Source organism: Pseudochaenichthys georgianus, chromosome 14 (assembly GCF_902827115.2).
Source record: "Pseudochaenichthys georgianus chromosome 14, fPseGeo1.2, whole genome shotgun sequence".
NCBI lineage: Eukaryota > Metazoa > Chordata > Actinopteri > Perciformes > Channichthyidae > Pseudochaenichthys > Pseudochaenichthys georgianus.
This window is the reverse complement of record NC_047516.1, coordinates 36,509,954-36,529,214: the sequence shown is the minus strand read 5'-3', so window position 1 is coordinate 36,529,214 and position 19,261 is coordinate 36,509,954. Positions and strand designations below refer to the sequence as shown.

The 19,261-nt window shown below is 42.3% G+C and overlaps 1 protein-coding gene across 2 annotated transcripts in view; it reads right to left on the bottom strand.

The window, feature by feature from the left end:
- The window catches only part of uvrag (UV radiation resistance associated gene), a 126,349-nt gene extending 107,851 nt beyond the window's left edge, over positions 1-18,498 (bottom strand). Inside the window, exons 1-6 of one of the 2 annotated variants that reach the window (XM_034099680.2) lie at positions 18,201-18,498; positions 14,468-14,585; positions 13,438-13,472; positions 11,244-11,405; positions 10,060-10,134; positions 9,848-9,933 (exon numbers count right to left, since the gene is read on the bottom strand). In XM_034099680.2, the coding sequence (XP_033955571.1) occupies positions 9,848-9,933; positions 10,060-10,134; positions 11,244-11,405; positions 13,438-13,472; positions 14,468-14,585; positions 18,201-18,305 (581 nt within the window). In that variant the 5' untranslated portion in view covers positions 18,306-18,498. Of the gene's footprint in view, positions 1-9,847; positions 9,934-10,059; positions 10,135-11,243; positions 11,406-12,548; positions 12,627-13,437; positions 13,473-14,467; positions 14,586-18,200 lie in introns of those variants that run through there. The other variant, XM_071205392.1, reaches the window with a different exon arrangement.
- Between the last annotated feature and the right edge of the window lie 763 nt (positions 18,499-19,261).

Here is a 19,261-nt window from a genome sequence, read left to right as displayed (position 1 = left end):
GCCTCCTCAACAGAACCTGGGACTCCAACAACACCAGACAACAACCCCACATGACGGCAATGAGTTCCAGGGGACGGACAGCAGGAGGGACCGGCCATAAGCTCTCAAACTGTCAGCGTGCCGTTAGATCTTCCACTGAAAGTACAATTGCAAAGTAATGCACTTTTCTGCCGTGATGAATTGCTCAACTCTTGGAATTCTTAGATGAAGACGTGATTAGCTCTTGTTAGCATACGTTTCTCTTTTTGTGAATAGATTTTAACTAATTGTTTTAAGGCATCTTCACAAGAGGACACTTACATACAGATACATAACTAGGTAAATACAAAAAGACAATTAAGGACAAGGGGTCCCTCGTCCGGTCCATCCCGCCCCTTTTGCCATGCCATGAATATGATAGATTTGTACACATGTTGACAGACCAGCCCACATTTTTAAACGTAACATTTCATTGTTTGCACTTAATTGGCAATGAATCCTTGTGTAAGCGTCTTTCCATATATCAAGGTGTACATGTATCTACATTCACATTCGACAGGAATGACACAACCAGATCAGCAGCTCTTCGATAGCCTCTAGTGCTTTTCTCTCAGCATTGTTTACAGATGCAAGTTCTGAAAATAAAACTGTAAGTCATGTTCATCTCTCTGAATATATTTTGCACATATTTCTGCACAGCCCACACCTTTCAAATATAATACACTGTAGCTTGTCATATATTCATTGTCCTAAGTTGTTTAGCTTTTTAGGTTCTTTTGTATATTTAAATTGAAATTTGGAGTAAATCATTTATCATTTGTATGGTTATATTTTTGAGCCACTCTGTGTGTGTGTGTTTGCACCAACATACACACAAGCTAATTCCTTGTATGTGTGAACGTACCTGGCCATAAACTTGATTCTGACTCCAAGAGGTTCAGAAAGGAAGATACTGCCCCTTTATTAGGAGTAGGGGTTTCCATCATGTTTGAATGATTTGTTGTCAGCACTTACAAAGTGGGTCATGAAGGCGATGTGAACAGGATGTTGCTTTGGTGTGCACTGGCTTCGAGTCTTCAAGAAATGCAGAGCGTTTAACAGGCGTCCAGCTCGGTGGGGTCATTTTACAAATCCTACGGGGGTTTTGTTCTGAAACTTGTCGAGTCACCTGGTGGATATTATTGCTTCTTGCAGGCAACCAGCCTGAACATAGAGATACATCTCTCACGATGTAAATGCAGCTTGGGGCGGGGCCTTACAGGAAAAACATTGCCTATTTTCTGCCAACAGAATGATCCGTGTCAGGTGACAGCGATGGCCGTTGGAGATAGTCCTTTGGAGCATCAGGGCCGATCTGTTTTGACAGCTTCATCTGTTTAGGTGATTGCGATAGGAGAATCTGATATGGGCTTTTCCCTCGGGTGAGAATAGTTATGTCCTCCCTCCTTTTCACGCATGTCTGCCTCCTTATCGTTCCCTTGGTCGTGGCCTAACACCTGCCCAGGAGTCAGGGGGGTCCCACTGCACAGCCACATTGGAGCAGCAGTTTCATCGCTGGGAAACTGTCCGGAAAAGTCTTTGTCAAAAGCCGAGACAACTTTCCTTTTCTAAGGCATTCAAGGTCACCCTGCCACAGGAAGTTATGGCTGAGCCTGTGCACTCAACCCATAATGCGATAAACATCAGACAAACAATGGCATGTTCTCCTTTCACCGTGGCACTGGGAGCTGCAGGGTGTCAGAGGAAAGACTCTTTGATAAAGAGAAGGCATCTTGGACATTTCTAATAGGGGCTTTTAGCTGTAGCTGAACCACAAAGCTAAGTAAATATAACCATTTACAATAAAGTCAATACAAATAGATTGAACTAAAGACCTTTCCATTTAAATTGTTCACAGTGCTTTCAGTGCAGTTGGAGGCAACAGCCTTGGCAGCCGCTCTGAGCAAGGTATTCTGTTTTCTGTTCATTTACCTTTGCTGATTATCTGGAAATAAATATTTACCACGGTTTACAGTGCGTTGTGGTCCAGCATCTGCTATTTTCAAATCAAGGCTGCGAATGAATCAGCAAATGCAGATGTGTCATCTGGCTCACGCAGATAAGCCAGAGAAAGACCTGGGAGGTGAAGAGGACACCAGGGAAGACGGCTGTTCTTCTTGGCGAGAAACAAAAGGCAAAAACGTCAGGCAGGCGTTATGTAGCACGGAATATTGGAGTGGTTGAAATGTTCACAACGCTAAAGGTAGTCACGTCAAACCCTCCCATCTTCTTTTGAGCTTTTCGTTCTAAATAAATGGAATCCAAAATCCCTTCTGAAAAAGTTGCTTTAAATATCAGCTGAATGAATCAATTGGTTCAAACTCAACGGCTGATGGCCGCATGGTGAAATGTATTAGCAGCTGTTCATCACATGGAGTGTGCCAAGTGAACATGTCAAACAAACCTGGGTCACAGGAAACCAGGACAAAGACTAAAGAGTGGACTGAATTCATTTCCAGCAGCCATTTCTGAAACACCACCGTTGAATAGGAGAGCCAACCTAGCAATTCACAACAAGCCGATGCATTGTTTTGACAACACGTGAAGCGTAATGTCCCACCATCACACCTCAGCTGGGGACGAAAACAGACCGCACCTCAATAGGAAAATCACAACAAAGCAAACCGTCTAAATTCAGCCAAAGAATACAAAACACATGTATCCCCTTGTTCTTCACCTCACTTCACTATTCTCTCCATTGTCACGGAATGGAAGATAAGACTGCTGGCGGTTCTTCAGCGAGTGCATTATGCAATCCTATTCCTCCAGGCCTCTTGTGGGGTTCTGCTGAGTTGCTAGACGCTATGTTTACATGAAAACTACAATAGAGTTCCAAAGAAGCGGAAGAGATCTTAAGGAAGATATTGTGCTGCTAAAAGGGTCACACACTCTGGAGATAATTATAGAAGTTTGGATTTCTAGTCATGAGTTGAAGCTCTTTGGCCCTTTAACTTGCACTGAACATCTCCGTTAGTCGTGGTTACTGAAGCTGCCGCGTGGAGTGAGCCAAATAGGAGCCACGAGATGGATGTGTATCATGTAAAGCCGTGGATTTACTTTTTGAAGCAAGAAAACACTAATAGGATAAAGCTTAGTAGTTTTGAGTTTGAATGTGTAATGAACACCACATACACAAGCTATGACAACACAAAAGAGCACTGCAAGGCAAGCAGTAAAAAGCACGAGCAAAACGCACTAGAAAGTGAGAGAAAAAGCGCAGTTAGTGAGCGTGGAAGGCGGAAAAGCTGGGGGGAAAGCATGAGCCTAAAGAGAAGATGATCTCAGATAGAATGTGTAAAACCTTTGGGAGCTAGACAGTGGAGGGGTGCAGGCCTACAGCCCAAACTGAAAACACAACCTTAAACCTGCTTAAATCAAGTAAATGGGGAAGGCTTTGGTTGGGCCTAAATCCCCTCCAGAGGTGTGAAATGAAAACACAAAACCTCCACATGCATCTCTTTACAGTGATTTAGAGCTCAGACGGTGTTTGTTTCTGTAGTCTGGTTAGGCTGCTGGTGGAGTCCCCAGGGTCAGCAGCAGAGACTCACACAGGACCACACCGCATCGCACGGCCGAGAGGCTCAGCATGCAACCAGCGGGCCAGTAGGTCTGAGGAGGGCCTGCAGGGAGGCCTCATCAACCCAGTAGCCTCCGTGGCACGATGGACCCCCACAGGCCCTGCTCCTGTTGACACGTACGTACAGTACTTTCATACTTCACATTGGAGCATACAACACACAGGCAACATGTGGCTCTGATCAAGGGTGGAAAGGAACGTTTCCCCTTTAGGCTCCAGAAGTGTTTGACAGGTTTCATCTGCAATGTCACAGTTCTGAACTGTGAAAGTTGTGCCCGAAGAACAATGTTTAGAATGCATCACATGGGCCACTAGTGGAATAGACCCAAACGTTAACACACAGCATCTACATTGAGCATCTACAAGGCCATCATGTCATTACAGAAATTACTTTATACAGGGTTCTTACACATTTTCCAAAGTCAAATTCAAGCACTTTTCTAGCATTTTCAAGGTGCATTTTCCAGCTTTCCAAGCATCTTACAGCTGTTGTACATTACATATTTATATACACATACTCAAATGATTATTTCCCTACCTCACATTAAATCAGATGTTCTTTATGCTATAAACAACCAAATGTGTGTTTCGTGATAGCATTCTACACGAGGATGAAAAATTAAAGAAAAGAAAACTAAGTTTAATATTTCAAAATTAGTGACCTGTACATAGACTGGGCCTCCCATATAACCTGGCTGAGCCGATATACAACAATCAGCCAAATAACTTTTCAATACATTATTGATTCATTGTTGGTAGTGAACGCAAGTCAGAGGTACATGGTGTACTTCTACTCCACTGCAGTTCAGAGGTACTTCTACTCCACTACAGTTCAGAGGTACATGGTGTACTTCTACTCCACTACACTTCAGAGGTACATGGTGTACTTCTACTTCTCTACAGTTCAGAGGTACATGGTGTACTTCTACTTCTCTACAGTTCAGAGGTACATGGTGTACTTCTACTCCACTACAGTTCAGAGGTACATGGTGTACTTCTACTCCTCTACAGTTCAGAGGTACATGGTGTACTTTCCTCCACTACATGTATTTAATCCCTTTAGTTACTTCACAGGTGAATGATGTGAAATCTAATCAAGTGTTAAATCAGACTTTAGTTCCACCTGGAGTAAATCCACCAGCTACCCTGCAGTCTACAAAGTCATTCAGACTCGCTGCACCTTCACCAGCTCTGAGAACACTTTCATGATCAATCATTATAAAACATATCATATATATTATTCTGAAATGGACCAATCTGCACAACGACTACTTTTAGTGTCTTTCACTATATTTTGATGAGAATACTTTTCTACTTTCACTTGAGGAAAATTTTGAATGCAGGACTTTTACTGTAACAGAGTATTCCTACACTCTGGTACTTCTACTTTTACTAAGTACAAGATCTGAGTACTTCTACTTTTACTCAAGTACAAGACCTGAGTACTTCTACTTTTACTCAAGTACAAGACCTGGTTACTTCTACTTTTACTCAAGTACAAGACCTGAGTACTTCTACTTTTACTCAAGTACAAGACCTGAGTACTTCTACTTTTACTCAAGTACAAGATCTGAGTACTTCTACTTTTACTCAAGTACAAGACCTGAGTACTTCTACTTTTACTAAGTACACGATCTGAGTACTTCTACTTTTACTCAAGTACAAGATCTGAGTACTTCTACTTTTACTCAAACAATATCTGAGTACTTCTACTTTTACTCAAGTACACGTACTTCTACTTTTACTCAAGTACAAGATCTGAGTACTTCTACTTTTACTCAAACAATATCTGAGTACTTCTACTTTTACTCAAGTACAAGATCTGAGTACTTCTACTTTTACTCAAACAATATCTGAGTACTTCTACTTTTACTAAGTACAAGATCTGAGTACTTATAATTTCACTACAAGATCTGAGTACTTCTACTTTTACTCAAGTACAAGATCTGAGTACTTCTACTTTTACTCAAGTACAACATCTGAGTACTTATCCACCTCTGGTAGTGTATTAGCCTGAATTGTTGCCACAAAATCACGCAGAGCTGCATAAAAATAGACTCACAATGGTAACAAGTGGAAAATAATATTTACAAATGTGTCCAATGATTCTAGGTAATGCTGACTACTCAAGACTCCTGACTTATACATCTGCAAAGGAAGACTGTGTTCATTCTACAATTACATGGGATTAAAGCAACATGTAGTTTTAATTGAATAATACTTCAATTTTATATAAAAGACAGTTTGTTTTCATGTTTTCAAATAAACAAAGTATTGGCTTTCAGAATATTAAACTTGTTTCGGCAAATTCAGATGATAAATACAACTTTGAAGCTTCGGCATGATTACAAGCAGAGAACGGACTAATGTAACGTCACAGCAAGCATAACAACAGCCGGTGTTTCTCGTGAGTGTTTCCCCGGTGCACAAACGCAATAATACACAAACACACTCGCGAGCTTCCCCGAGACCAGTAATACAAACGAAAATGTGTCTTCGGGTCAATGTGACTGATTTCGATAGAGCAAGTCACATTTGGTTTAGGCACGAAACATACTACCAGTAGAAATACATTGCTTTCAAAATCGCTCTGTGTCGAATCAATAGACTATATTTCATGACTATGACGAAATGCCGTGAGTGCTTCATCCTCTGAACACCACACGATGGCGACTGTAACGCACATACCATAGGTACGCTCCTCTGAAATGATTGTCCCCTGCAATTATTATTATCCCTCATGGAGTTTGCTATTCAGCTCGCTAACGTTAGCTTAAACAAACGTAACATGCAACGTTAGCCTAATCTAAAATGCTCTACTATGGCGTACCTTTCATGTGGCTCGTCAGCGCAGACTCTCGCATCGTTATTTTTGCAAACTTTGCAGGAGGCTACTCGTGGGCTTGACCCTCGTCTTAGCCATGGCTTGTATTGGTCTTCTGCTAGCCAACGCTCGTTGAAACGGCAACCTCCTGGCACACTGTCATCTATCACTCTCATCAGAATGCCCAGGTCACACGTAACACAAACACTTGCAGGTCGCGCGCATAGCGCGGGAAGGTGCAGCGGAGATGTTTTATGTAGAAGAGAAGCAATTATTTTCTTTTAATCTAAAAAGCGAACTATTCAGTCAGACAGCAATTTTTTGTAAAAGTAAAGCATTTACATTTTCAAGCACTTTATCTCAATTTCAAGCACCATTCCCAAAATTCAAGCACTTTCCCAACCTTGAAAACACCACGTCAAATTTCAAGCATTTTCAAGGATTTCAAGCACCCGTACGAACCCTGTTTCAAGCACACAATGTGCAAGTTTTTGCCACTAACCATCTCTCAGGCAAGAAGAAAAAACCAAAAGCGGTGTCATTTGGTAACGTAGGGTGAGAACCTGGGAGTTGAAGTCTTCACCACCATTTGTATCTCTTCAACCAGCTATTGGCTGTTAGGATTTCTTCATTGTTTATCATTCAGGAAGCAGTTGATGCATACAGGTCTCTTCCTCTCCAAAAGAAGGCCGAGCCAGTGATTCAAAAACAGTAGAAAGAAGTGTTTCTAATTCCATGGGGATGAAGTAGTACTGGAAGAGCTGGAGCTAACTGCTAATATTTGCTCAGTTTTCTCACCCTTATAACTTAATATCGAGTATCATGAAATAAATATAGGAGCAAAATCATCACCGGAGGTCTCGACTTCAAAAACCGCTTAAAGTGCATAAAGCAATTGCATGTTAAAAAGGGACAGTGTGTCGGAGCTAGTGCCAGCGTTGCGTTACATATGGCAAACAACTGAGGAACCCTCGACTAACCCAGTAACAAGCTGCCAAATGCTAAACTGTGGTAATGCCGTCGTATCGTTAGGACCTTAGCCTCAGTCCAGGTCTTTTTTACCATAATACAAGTTTAGGAAATGCACAATTCAGGAGATGGCTAGCGTTACCAGTTTTATAGAAATGTCCAGAGCCGCGTGCCCTCTGGGTGTTTTGAAAGGGCTAGAGCCAGAGTGAAGTTTAGCTTTCAACAAGATATTGTAGAAACATGGGGGACTCCATGGTGCACCACCTCCAAAGTATCAATCCTGTTCAAGTATATAGTTAAAACAACCAATATTTAAAAATGTGGCCTAAAATGGGTTAACGGTCATTTTGTGACTGATGGAACAACAGTGCTGACACTTTTCAAAGGGTACGCATTACATTCAACCAAATGAAAAGGAGCTTGAAATGGACTCTTTTTTGGAAGCTCAGTTATGTGATTAAAGTGGTTGTTTCTCTGTTTCTCAAACATCAAACATTTCACTGGTAGGACAGAGGAATCTATTAATAGTGTCTACATCAAATCTTGCTCAACAGCTGGATAATCTTCGTCCGTCACCGTCTACTTGTCTTTCTTTCTACCCAGGAAGGGGCCTAGCTCTAATTAGGATGTGGCTCGGCTCTATCTAGGCCTGGAAGAGACACCACTTGGCTGATTGACGATCTGTGCTCTCCCTCTTCATCTCTCCATCTGAGATGTGTTTGCTTTACTCACACAGACTATGGGTCTTTTAAAGCCGGGGCTGAAAAGCAGGCTGTGAATCCGCTGACAAATTACCATCATTAATCAAGACCAGCGCATTCTTAGCAAAGCTGCCTTTATCCTTTTTCATTAGAACACAGTGGGAGACAGTTGGGCGGACGTGCATACAAAATACATAAATAGTCCAAAAGAGGCACAATAACAATGAGATGATCTAAGGAGAATAACGCCTTTCCCCCGATTACATGATGAAACATCCTTCATCATTCACGAAAACATGCAACCACGAAGTTCAGTAATCATTCAGTAAGTAAATGCACTTTGAAACGGGAAGCTCTCTGCGGGACAGAGGCCGAGTGGTGTATATGGTTATGTACTACAGGGGGTGGTAGGGTAATCCCTGTTGGAGTGTACAATATCTGATGAATCGTTCTGCACTACCTAATCATAAAACCTGTGCATGTGAGTGCACCAAGCCAAGGAGAAACAGTGACAGGGGTGAGGAGCTGCAGGCAGAGCAGTGTGTGGGAAGAGGGGATCAATGTAACTGTGTTCAACTCCACAGAGTCCCACTGGGTGTGGATAGAAGAAGAGGATGTGGAAGAAAGCTGCAATAATAAAAGAAGCGAGAGCAGAGGTCATAAAAGTTATGATTCAAACTGGGACTGTTTAAGTTCAGCTGGCTTTGGCAAAACTCCTCTTTCTGGGTACTGTAAAGGCCTGTGACGCATTTATGTCCCCCTATTTCATTCCTATAGTAGGAAAGCCTCCTAATGACAGGACCTTATTTTGGAAACGTCCAATCAAAGCGTCTAGATTACATTGATTCAGTTAAAACCAGGTTTAATTTAGTTTTTAAGTGTGGGGTATTTTAACAGGGTTTCCCTCTGGGGAAGCCCTGAGGATGTTGAAAGTGGTATTTACGTTGTTCCACGTTTAAATCTAAATGCCGAATAACACGGCCATGTTTGTCAACAGATGTCAGAAGTGCCTTGTGTTGTCTAAAGTTCTTAATTACTGCACCAGGGTTCCCTTTCTGCAAGCTACTTGCTCAGCAAACCTTTGTCCCCCTTGTGGTAGCACATTGTATTGCAGCTATTTCTCACATTCAACAGAGTGTACTTTAAAATCAAATCAGAATCCCAAGTCTGACACCGGCCTGACGACAAGGTGCCTTTATAAAGATGTGCTGCTTAAAAAAGATCCGTATACTTGACTCATCATGCCGAACAAATAAAGACTAAAGACTAGGTGACTTTAAACAAAGTTGGTGCCTGTGAGAGCTTTTCTGATGAAGAATCACAAACTGGGCTTCCCTGTGGCACCATCTGCTGGAATATATTTGCAACAAAAAAAATACATGCAATACACATAATAGGAGTTAGCATAATCACATGACCAATTACGCATCAAAAATAAATAAAAAAGAGCATGTTTTTTTCCCTAAAAATGGACTGAGGAAAGGTTGCTGCATTCTGAACAAGGAATCCTAATGATGTGAAAGGAAATCAAGCAATCCATTGCCCAATATCACAAAGTACACATGTGTCACAGAGGTCTAAGGACAGGGTGTGCAGCACACCCTGTCCTTAGACCTCTGTCTGAAGGTAGGGGAGAGCAAACCGGAGGATCCTTCTCCCAGGCACACAGACGTGTAAAGGATGCTGGGTGTATAGATTCAAAAAGATGATAAATGACGATGAACATGATGTCATACTGCTACATGGCATGACTCTTACCTGAGTAAAGAGAAAACGCTGTAGGAGTTCCGGACTGAACTCAGGTCGACCTGAAGCAGGCTGTTTTTCTTCCGCTCCGACTGATCCTGGAACAGCCACATGGGAGAGTTTCAGTGCAGAAGGCCAAACAGCGAGCGATGAAAGCTAATAAGAATAGGACTGCGTATCCCATTATAAGGAAGAAGCTCGGAATAATTGACAAAAGGCTGTACCTTATGATCAAAGTCAGCTGCATAGTAGCCATCATTCAATCCAAATATGATCTCATTTGGATTCCTGGATCGAATCTGTGGACAAAGCGAGGCAGAGAGGCTCATTGCAGGGACTGAGAGCAGAGAACAAAGCACAGCGGGCATCTGGCTGAGCGTGAGGCTGAGCGTGAGGCTGGGCTATCTGTTTACGAGCGTTGAACTAGTCTCACTGCGAAAGAATGACAGTAACATAGTTCTTTAAAGGAGTTTGCAATAGCTTAGTTTCATTTTAAGAATGAGAGAAAGTCTCAATTCAAAGTGCTTGCTGTTCAGTCCTCACACATTCCACTTCAGCACATACAGAGCGGAGAGATCACAACATGCAAACACGTTTATTTGTCGCCCTAATATTGCAACATAATGTCGTTGCAAATAACTTGACCTGATCTGCTCCACTTTTCCTCTGATGTATAACGCGGGGAAAGAAAGACAGGGAACCTACGGACTGCAAGGCGTTTGACACAGTGGTCAAAATGGTTATTTACAGTTTTGTCAAATATTACCCACATACTGTTTCAGCGGAATGTTTTCAAGTGACAAAAACAAACTGTGTATTTAATACAGAACAGAAAAAGTGAATAGATGCTTTTGAGAATATGGGATTTACTGAAGGGTCAAACTTTTGACTGCATCGCATCAAAGTAAAGCAGATCAGTTCACTCATCAAATGCATGCTTTTATATATTACTCTGCCTCATTTGAAGGAGTGACTCGTGCATAAGTTGCAAGGTTTTTCTAATTGCCATTCACATCATGTTCAGGAAATGATTTAGTCAAGTGAAAAGGCAAACCTCGGAGCCTGATGAACCTCACTTGATAGGATTGATCCCAAGGCCAAAATGTAAAGCATAAAGTTCTGTTTTCAAAACTGAGAAAATTCAGTTGTAAAATAGTGTTGCAAAAATGTGCACCTTGTGCGTTTGATCTCAAATATATTTGGAGATAGTAAAACAACTAGTTGTGCACACTATCCTTCACGTGCCTTAAAGACCATATGTACAAAGGGCAGCTGGAAGTCATGCTCACACCACTTCTGGATGCATCTCTTGGCAGCCTGTGCACAGATCAGACAGGGAGCCTTTTGGCTAGATGGAATGTTATACACATGGCTTCTACTGTTATCCTTCCATGTGCATGCTGCTGACCTGCTGTCCTGTGTATCTGAGGCCATCCAGATTGACCTTCCATTCTATGAGGAGTTGGAACTGTTCCTCTTGTCCTCCCCAGATCCGCACCACGAAGCAAGACACGGAGGTGTCCAGAAGGTCCGGCAGCATGCCAAAGTCCAGGCTGCGCCAAGTTGGATTCTGGCAAACACACATATAAACACACACGTGAGGATTGGCAGGACATTTAAACTAAGCTACCGTTGATCCAGACAGTTAAAGACAATACAAATCACTTTGAATGTGAAGAATTACAACCTGAAATCAAGTGCGGGGTACCGCTGTCAAATTCAATATCCTAAAGGATCCCTTCCCTTTACAATTTAAGTAATGTAATCATCCTGTTCTACATTAACCCTAATGTCTGAGCCCAACTACAGTTACTGTTCTGTCCTTGAACTTCCAAGCTGACAGCACTAAGTACTGCTTCTACGAGGAACTGTAGCATTTACATCATTCAATTATGTACCATTTCCCTTCATCAGAGACATAATCTCTGCTCCTCGGGTCACTTTCCAGGACAGGCTGGAAAGGGGGGAATGTCACAAGCAGAAGTACAATTCACATGGTGGGGGGGGTGGAAACAGAACTAGTGAGAGTGAGTAGCGGAAGAAAAAGGGGCATAGCAGTTAGAATAAAAACAGGAAGACGGGAAGTGATGACAAGGATGTTAAATTGAACTGGAGGAAGCTGGGGGAGAAGTGACAGGAGTCATGACTCCTGCAGCGCCTTACACACTATCTGTCTGCAGAGGAAACTCAAAGTACGCCTGGAAAGCAGCTTAGGTCAGCTCATGACTCGGCAGCAAGCCCAACATGTACAGCCTGCTCTGCTTGGCAGCTTCTATAGCTTTGAGCAGAACTGCATTGGCAAGCAAATAAGGGAAGTACCAGACAAAGAGTCATGAGTCATGACACAACTTGCACACCAGCAGACACCGTGGTGTGAGTGAACGGCACCATTCCACTTCTGTGGCAAGACTGTTTCATGCATTTTAGTGTACTGATGTTTGAAGAGCAGTGTAAGTGAGAATAAGTCCAGAGGTGAATCGAAGCGTGACCTGCAGAAAGGCAGCAGGTATAAATGATGCCAGCCTTGGCGTCAGTAAAATACAGGAAGTCTTCAGTCATGGTAGTGATGCGTATCATGACATCATCCTGATCCTCTCCCAGGGGCAGACATGAATACTTTAAAGGTCCCGTGTCATGGCCTTTTCTACTGATCATAATTCCATTGTTGAGGTCGACTAGAATAGATTCACATTGTTCAATGTTCCAAACTCACATTGGTTTCTCACAGCATCTCTGTGTCGTCTGTGTATTCACTCTCTGTCCTACACGGCTTGGTGGAGCTCCTGCCCCCCCCCCCCTGTGAGCCCAGTGGCCGTCTGCGAGACAGCGAGACACAGTGAAGCCCGAACACACACACACACACCCGCAGCCTGGCTGGGAGTTTGTGTGTGCGCTCACACACCGACTCACAGCCTCGCCGCGTCCCGCCGTCTCAGGGAGGAGAAATGGGCGGAGCTGCAGCTGGTGCTGGTGTGTGTGTGTGTGTTGTGTGTGTGTGTGTGTGGTGTGTGTGTGTGTGTGTGTGTGTGTGTGTGTGGTGTGTGTGTGTGTGTGTGTGTGCTGTGTGTGTGTGTGTGTGTGTGTGTGTGTGTGTGTGTGTGTGTGTGGTGTGTGTGTGTGTGTGGGTGTGTGTGTGTGTGTGTGTGTGTGGGTGTGTGTGTGTGTGTGTGTGGTGTTGTGTGTGTGTGTGTGTGTGTGTGTGTGTGTGTGTGTGTGTGTGTGTGTGTGTGTGTTGTGTGTGTGTGTGTGTGTGTGTGTGTGTGTGTGTGGTGTGTGTGTGTGTGTGTGTGTGTGTGTGTGTGTGTGTGTGTGTGTGTGTGTGGATTGGTCCAAATGTAACAGCTCCGCGGACGTAACGTAACGGCTCCACGGATTGGTCCATTGGGTATGGGCACGTCACTGTACCCAGGAAGAAAAAGAGACATGTGCAGCGAGGCGTTCTGGGGCAGCACGGACAGGTCTTCTCTGTGTCAGAGTTCTACTCCCTACAGGGTGCACTTTGAGGGGTTGTGACTCTGCAGACCGGTTACATGCAGAACAAGCTTCATAGCACAAGGGGACGGGTAAGAACCAGAAAAGCATCACATGGTTAGTATACTCACCAGCGAGTCTCGTATGACTTCACTCTTGTAAAAATCTAAAAAGAAATCAAAGAATGCTGGTTAAAAGAAGGTATAAAACTCTCATGGACATCAAAACAGTTCAATCTACACTGAAATACAATCTACTAAATGCTTTCGCAGAATGCAGGGGTGTCGGGGTTCCTCGAGTCTCCAATGTCCTTCAGCTCTCCATCGCCTCTTGCTGGAAGCAGCTCTCACCGTGTGTTCAGGAGGAAGACCCCTTAGGGCTGGCTCAGCTCGCCTGAAGCAATGTCCATGTACATTGTCTATGTTGTAATTCTATTGTGTTTTACCGTCATTAATGTTTGTTGAAATGTACAAACTGTAAAGCTCCCGGAGGCAAATGTATTTTGTCTAATTGATCAATATAAATAAAATGTCACTTGATTTGAAAGCTCAGCTCAGCTTGAATATGTGAAAGCAAAGTGTCCGCAGATACACAAGGCAGTAACGCTAATGTCCTCTTATCACCACAGTGACTTCATGGCATTGTATGGAAATGTTCTTAAGGAATACCCTTAAATGCTGTAAAGGCTTGCAAAGAGCCCGCTCACTGCTCCACTGCTTTTCAAAAATAACTCCAATAGCATCTGGACTAAACAAATGTGTTTTGTAAAGTCTGTAGAATGCTATTTGTAGGATGCAGTGTCTCTGCAGCCTCACGATACTTTATTCAAAATGGAATTGTAACTTGTATTTAGACTTTAACAAATATTGTGATTTGAATATTGCACAAGTTCATATTGCAATTTTGATGAAATGTAGAATAGTTGTGCAGCCATAGATGCTACATGTTATTTACAAAATAATTGCGATAATAAACATTCTATTTAAGCATCACAAACTTAAAACAATTCAGACAATTCAGTAGCTACTTTTGTTCATATGGGGAGGACATGGTTCTCCTGATTTAGCGAGCGTGGGAGAGAGAAACATGTGAAAGATGTAGTACGTGATGCGATGTTGCCCCAGCTCTCACAGAGAGGAGGGGCAGGGGGTGGACACTGACCTCTGGAGATGCGCTCCCCTATACAGAGGTGCAGGGTGAAGTAAGTGTCCAGCAGTGGGGAACCATTCTTGTTCACAATGTTCCGGGCCGCTATGCTCCGGAGATGACGCAATCGCCTCTGTTAGAGAAGAAGTAAGAAAGAGACGAGAGAAAGTGAGGATATAAGGGCTGTATTTAGTTTCACTCTTATCGTGGGATGGAAAATACTATCTCTGCTGTTTTGAAGACACAGAAGACTGGTTCACAGCCTTTAGAGATCAAAGAACTATATATATTAACATCATAAAATAGCAGTTATTGATCATGCCTGCTGTCTGGTCTGCTCGATGTCAGCAGTTCAGAAAATAGAGGCATGACATCTTCATGGTAGAAAGAAGCAGGCAGTTAACTCGGCAGGCATGGTTAGTCATGGGAGTCACATGAGAAGGGTATCAACATTGTTAGCGCTGCAATTATTCTGATCAAAACAATGAAAGAATTCATCTGAATGAAAGAGATGGCGTTTTTAGAACGGCGCTCCAGAACACAGCACAAAAACAATGTTGAAGACAGCATACCACAGTTAAGACAAGTAAAGACTTTAAAAGCTACAAATCGTCATGAACCATTAGTACATCTCTAAACAAGAAGTCTGCACTGTTTGGATATGAATCCAAAGACGAGCTTTCTAAATGTATTTGCAGTGGTCACTGCAATGGTTCAACTCTGTAGTAAAAAGATCTGGCATTTGGCAAGTTCAGGCTTCAGGCACACACGTCGCACTGCACAGAGTCTGCCCTGCAGCCACACGGAAACTACATCCAAGTCACGGGACTCCCTACTGTCGAAGATTAAGGGCCTCGCCAACAGAAACTCAGATTGTTCCACATGAGACTTGTGACCCCCCCTCCTCAAAAAGGAAAGGGCTAATGTGGAGGCAGAGGGAAAAGGTTGAGAGGACATATTGTGATACTACTCTGGTGAGCTGGGCTCTGCAGAGCAAAAGTAGCCGATATCAGAGTCCATATTATCCAGTCATCCCGTTAGTCCCTACATGTCAGAAAGTGACTACATGATTACTGTGGCAAAGTGATCATCCGGTCACAAGCCTTCTGCTCACGTTAACCATGAACAGACACTTAAAGGGCAAGCTAGATCAAAACTCTTTCTTAAAATAGTCTCAGGAAGGGGATTCCTGAAAGGGATAGAACTGACAACAAATGCATACTAAAACTAATGAAGTTTAAAAAAGCCTACCTTTGTTGAGATGTGTTCAAACTGAATTGAAGAAGTGTTGACTAAACGTTATGGTGTGTAGTCTGCAGGCTTTTATTCACTGGCATTCTAATATTTAGTCTAGTGTCAATAATATAACATTGCTTCATACGGCTGTAGTAAATAAATAGAGAATTGAGCCTAATATATGCTATGTATGGCTAATATATCAGATGATGTGCACATTCAAGCTCTCCAACAGAAAGATCAAGTTTTATTTTCAAATGTGGCATCGTCTCAACAACAAAGCCAAGTTGGCCAAAGTGCAACAACAAAAAGTACACAAGCTAAATGACTAAGCAAGATGTTTGCAACTGGGTTACGGTTTCATGGCTGCCTTCGGTGTACACATAGTCAAAGAGAACTGTGTTCTACATGCGCTTTGGTTATGGATACATGCAATAGGAAATAACACAAACGTATTATGCTTCAAATAGTAGTGAAGTATTTGGGAGTGCAAACTCTTCATTGTTGCTTCAAAAAGAGAGCATTTTATTCAATATTTAAATGACATGTGCTGCATACCATCGAGTATGCCATAAATGTATCTGTTGGGAATAACAAATAACAGACTCTTATCCCAAAATAGTGTATTCAATTCAATCAAAATATAATTCTATTACACAAAAGCTAAAAGTATTTAGTCAACAAAGCTGTGACATGTAAATGTGTTCAGAGACCGCACATCTGGAGCCAGCACTGTGTCTGCGTTTCACATTGGTATATCGGATTGCTGCACTTTTACATTTGTGGCCTTGTGTTTTTTTTCATGAACACACAGTTTTCATACCACGTAAGAAAAGAAGGCACAGGCCCCCTAACAACACTCCACATGAAACACCTCCCCTGAGCTCAGCCTTCAGTGCATATGCTGCTTCTGTAGGCCAGCATGACAAGGTTTCCTTATGGAGCCAGAGAAGGGTCAATTCAAGCAATCTAATGGCATCTGAAAAGACAGATGTATTTGTTTCAGAATGTAGCTGATGTGCCTTGGTGCAATTGTTGGATTAGTGCTGCTGGGAAATAGGATTTAGTGCTGCTCTTATCAACACAATATTCATGCTGAAGTGCCTTGTCGAAACCCTAATGCCTTTATAATAATCACAACTCTCCATTGTGTTGTGGTGGCCGCAGGAAATTCAGTTTCAAATCTCAAAATTGGAGCTATTTGAATGGCAAGACTCCACGTGGTAAGAGAGAAACCATGCAAATTGTAATATGGGTGAACTGATCCTTGAAAATAAAGTGTGGTTGGAATGTGGCAAGATTTCTGTTCCTGTGTTAATGCTACAATCATGTCTGAACATTTCAAACTGCATGTCAGATCTTCAAAGATTACCATTGATAATGTGTCTATTTTAATCTGGAATAAATGCAATATGTAAACTCTGGTTTACTCTGAACTCTTGACTTAGTTTTTAATTGAAACTGACACTAAGCATTTTTATCATATTGTCAATCTAATGCAAACTAAAAGGTAGTCAAACACTGGTGCAAGACAAAACATAATAGAGGACCTATTGTAAAATAAATTAGACTTTCCAAAAGTCACCTTATGTTTACACTTTTGCTGTACATGTAGAGCAACATACTGTAAGGGTTCTCTACTGTAATGTATATCATTGGATTAGTAATGATGACTCTAGTGGTCTGAATCTGATTTAGGTAAGTACAGTAACTTCCAAGAAAGTCCAAGAAGCACTTATATGTAGTTGCTGGACTCACTGGATGAAGATCAGGGGTTTGCTCTTAAAACTGCACAATATGAAGAAAAATATCCAACAACTTGGATAGCTAAAACCACTACAGTCTATATCTAACTACAGCTGACATGACAGGGAATGAGAGGTGCCTGTGAGGGGCAGATTTAACAATCTGAGGCCGGTAGCCCTAATGAATTAACTGCCTACTGTTCTCATGTCATTTCCAAATGAATGAATGAATGAATGGCTAGATTGATGGTTGTAAGATGAATTTCCTGAGCTTCCAAAGAGGCAACAATTAAATGTGTCCATGGTCTCACTTTTATAACACTTTAATAATCGATAACTGTATTAGAAAATATAACCTCGCAGTGATGACACATGCCACCGTTTCCCTTTAACTGAGCTGACACCTGCGTGCTGACATAACGCTAAGTTAAGTTCCCATTGGCAGACTAGCTTCGTACACAATTAAACGTGTCGAATAATATGTTTCCTTGAATATGGCAACACACGTAGAAATTCGGTCTTAAACACAATTCTAACTTGTGTTGGTGTGCCTTGGCTTGTAAGTCAAGTGCCATTAATTCCCAGTAAGCTAGCTAACTGTAAACTAGCAGTTGCTAGCTACCTAGCTAGCCTAACAGGCCTGCCGTGTTTTCCAGGCAGCAGTTGTAACTAACGTTGGAAACTACTATATAAGACATATACTCACAGTTGTCCCGTTTCATTTAATACATTTCGTGTTAATATGACCTCAGAGGCTTTGCATTTACCTGCTGGGATGTCAGCTCTACATGTAAGGCTCGAGAGGATGAAGCTCCAGAGCTGGTGACAGAGGCGGCGGGGATGGCAAGAACCCGACCGGTGATGGAGTTCATCCTCTTGTCGGCTTCTAGCGGGTCCCCCTCATTCAACAAAACATCACATCCAGGACACTCTGTTTAAAGTTGGTTGAGGCAACCGACAAAGCCATGCAGTCAGGGTTGTGTGTGAGAGTAAAGCGCTACAACAACTGTCAGCTAACCAACGGGAGGTAAACAAAGTACAGGCGGTTTTGCTACACTAGGTTCGGAAATCCGTCTCCGAGTGGGAGGTACGATATTTAGGCTGCTGATTGGTTGATGCTGACGCCTGTCATGTAGAGGCGGTGCCTGCTACTGAAAACACAAGATACTATTGGTTATTTTATCTGTCCATCTTCCAGGTTGGGGCGGTTGTTCGTTGAAATCTGTCAAAGCTGCAAAATATAAGGAAATTGCATAGTACAACGTGACATGCAGGTGACACTTAAATGGTAGCACCCAGATACATTTTTACATCTAATCGCAATTAGAGCTGGTACAAAAAGTGACAAAAAGTATTCAAATATAGTATAGTACAGTATATAATATAGTATATTATAACATAATATAGTATATTATCTACTGGCTTTCCCGGGGGCTTTTGTCAACTTTATGTAACTGATCTCAAAGTAGACCAACATTAGGTCATGTAGCCTACCAACAGCGCATTAAAGGGGCGCCTTCAGTTGCATTAGTCATTAGTGGGTTTGAAACATTGGATGTCAGAGTTGTGTTACCTAGTCTGAATATGCTCTATGAACCAGTCCACTCTAACATTATTATTGTTCCCTAGCAGCTGGGGAAAGAACACTTAGCCCTCCTGTTGTGTTCGGGTCAAATCTGACCGATTTACTACTTTCATCAATCATAACTTTTTTGTTTTACATTCGATTGCATTAAGGCTTTATGATATCCTTCACAGTAGACATTTGAACATATCAAATTGCTGATTACCACTTTCATTGAATTTTTGATTTAGTCAACTTTGTAAC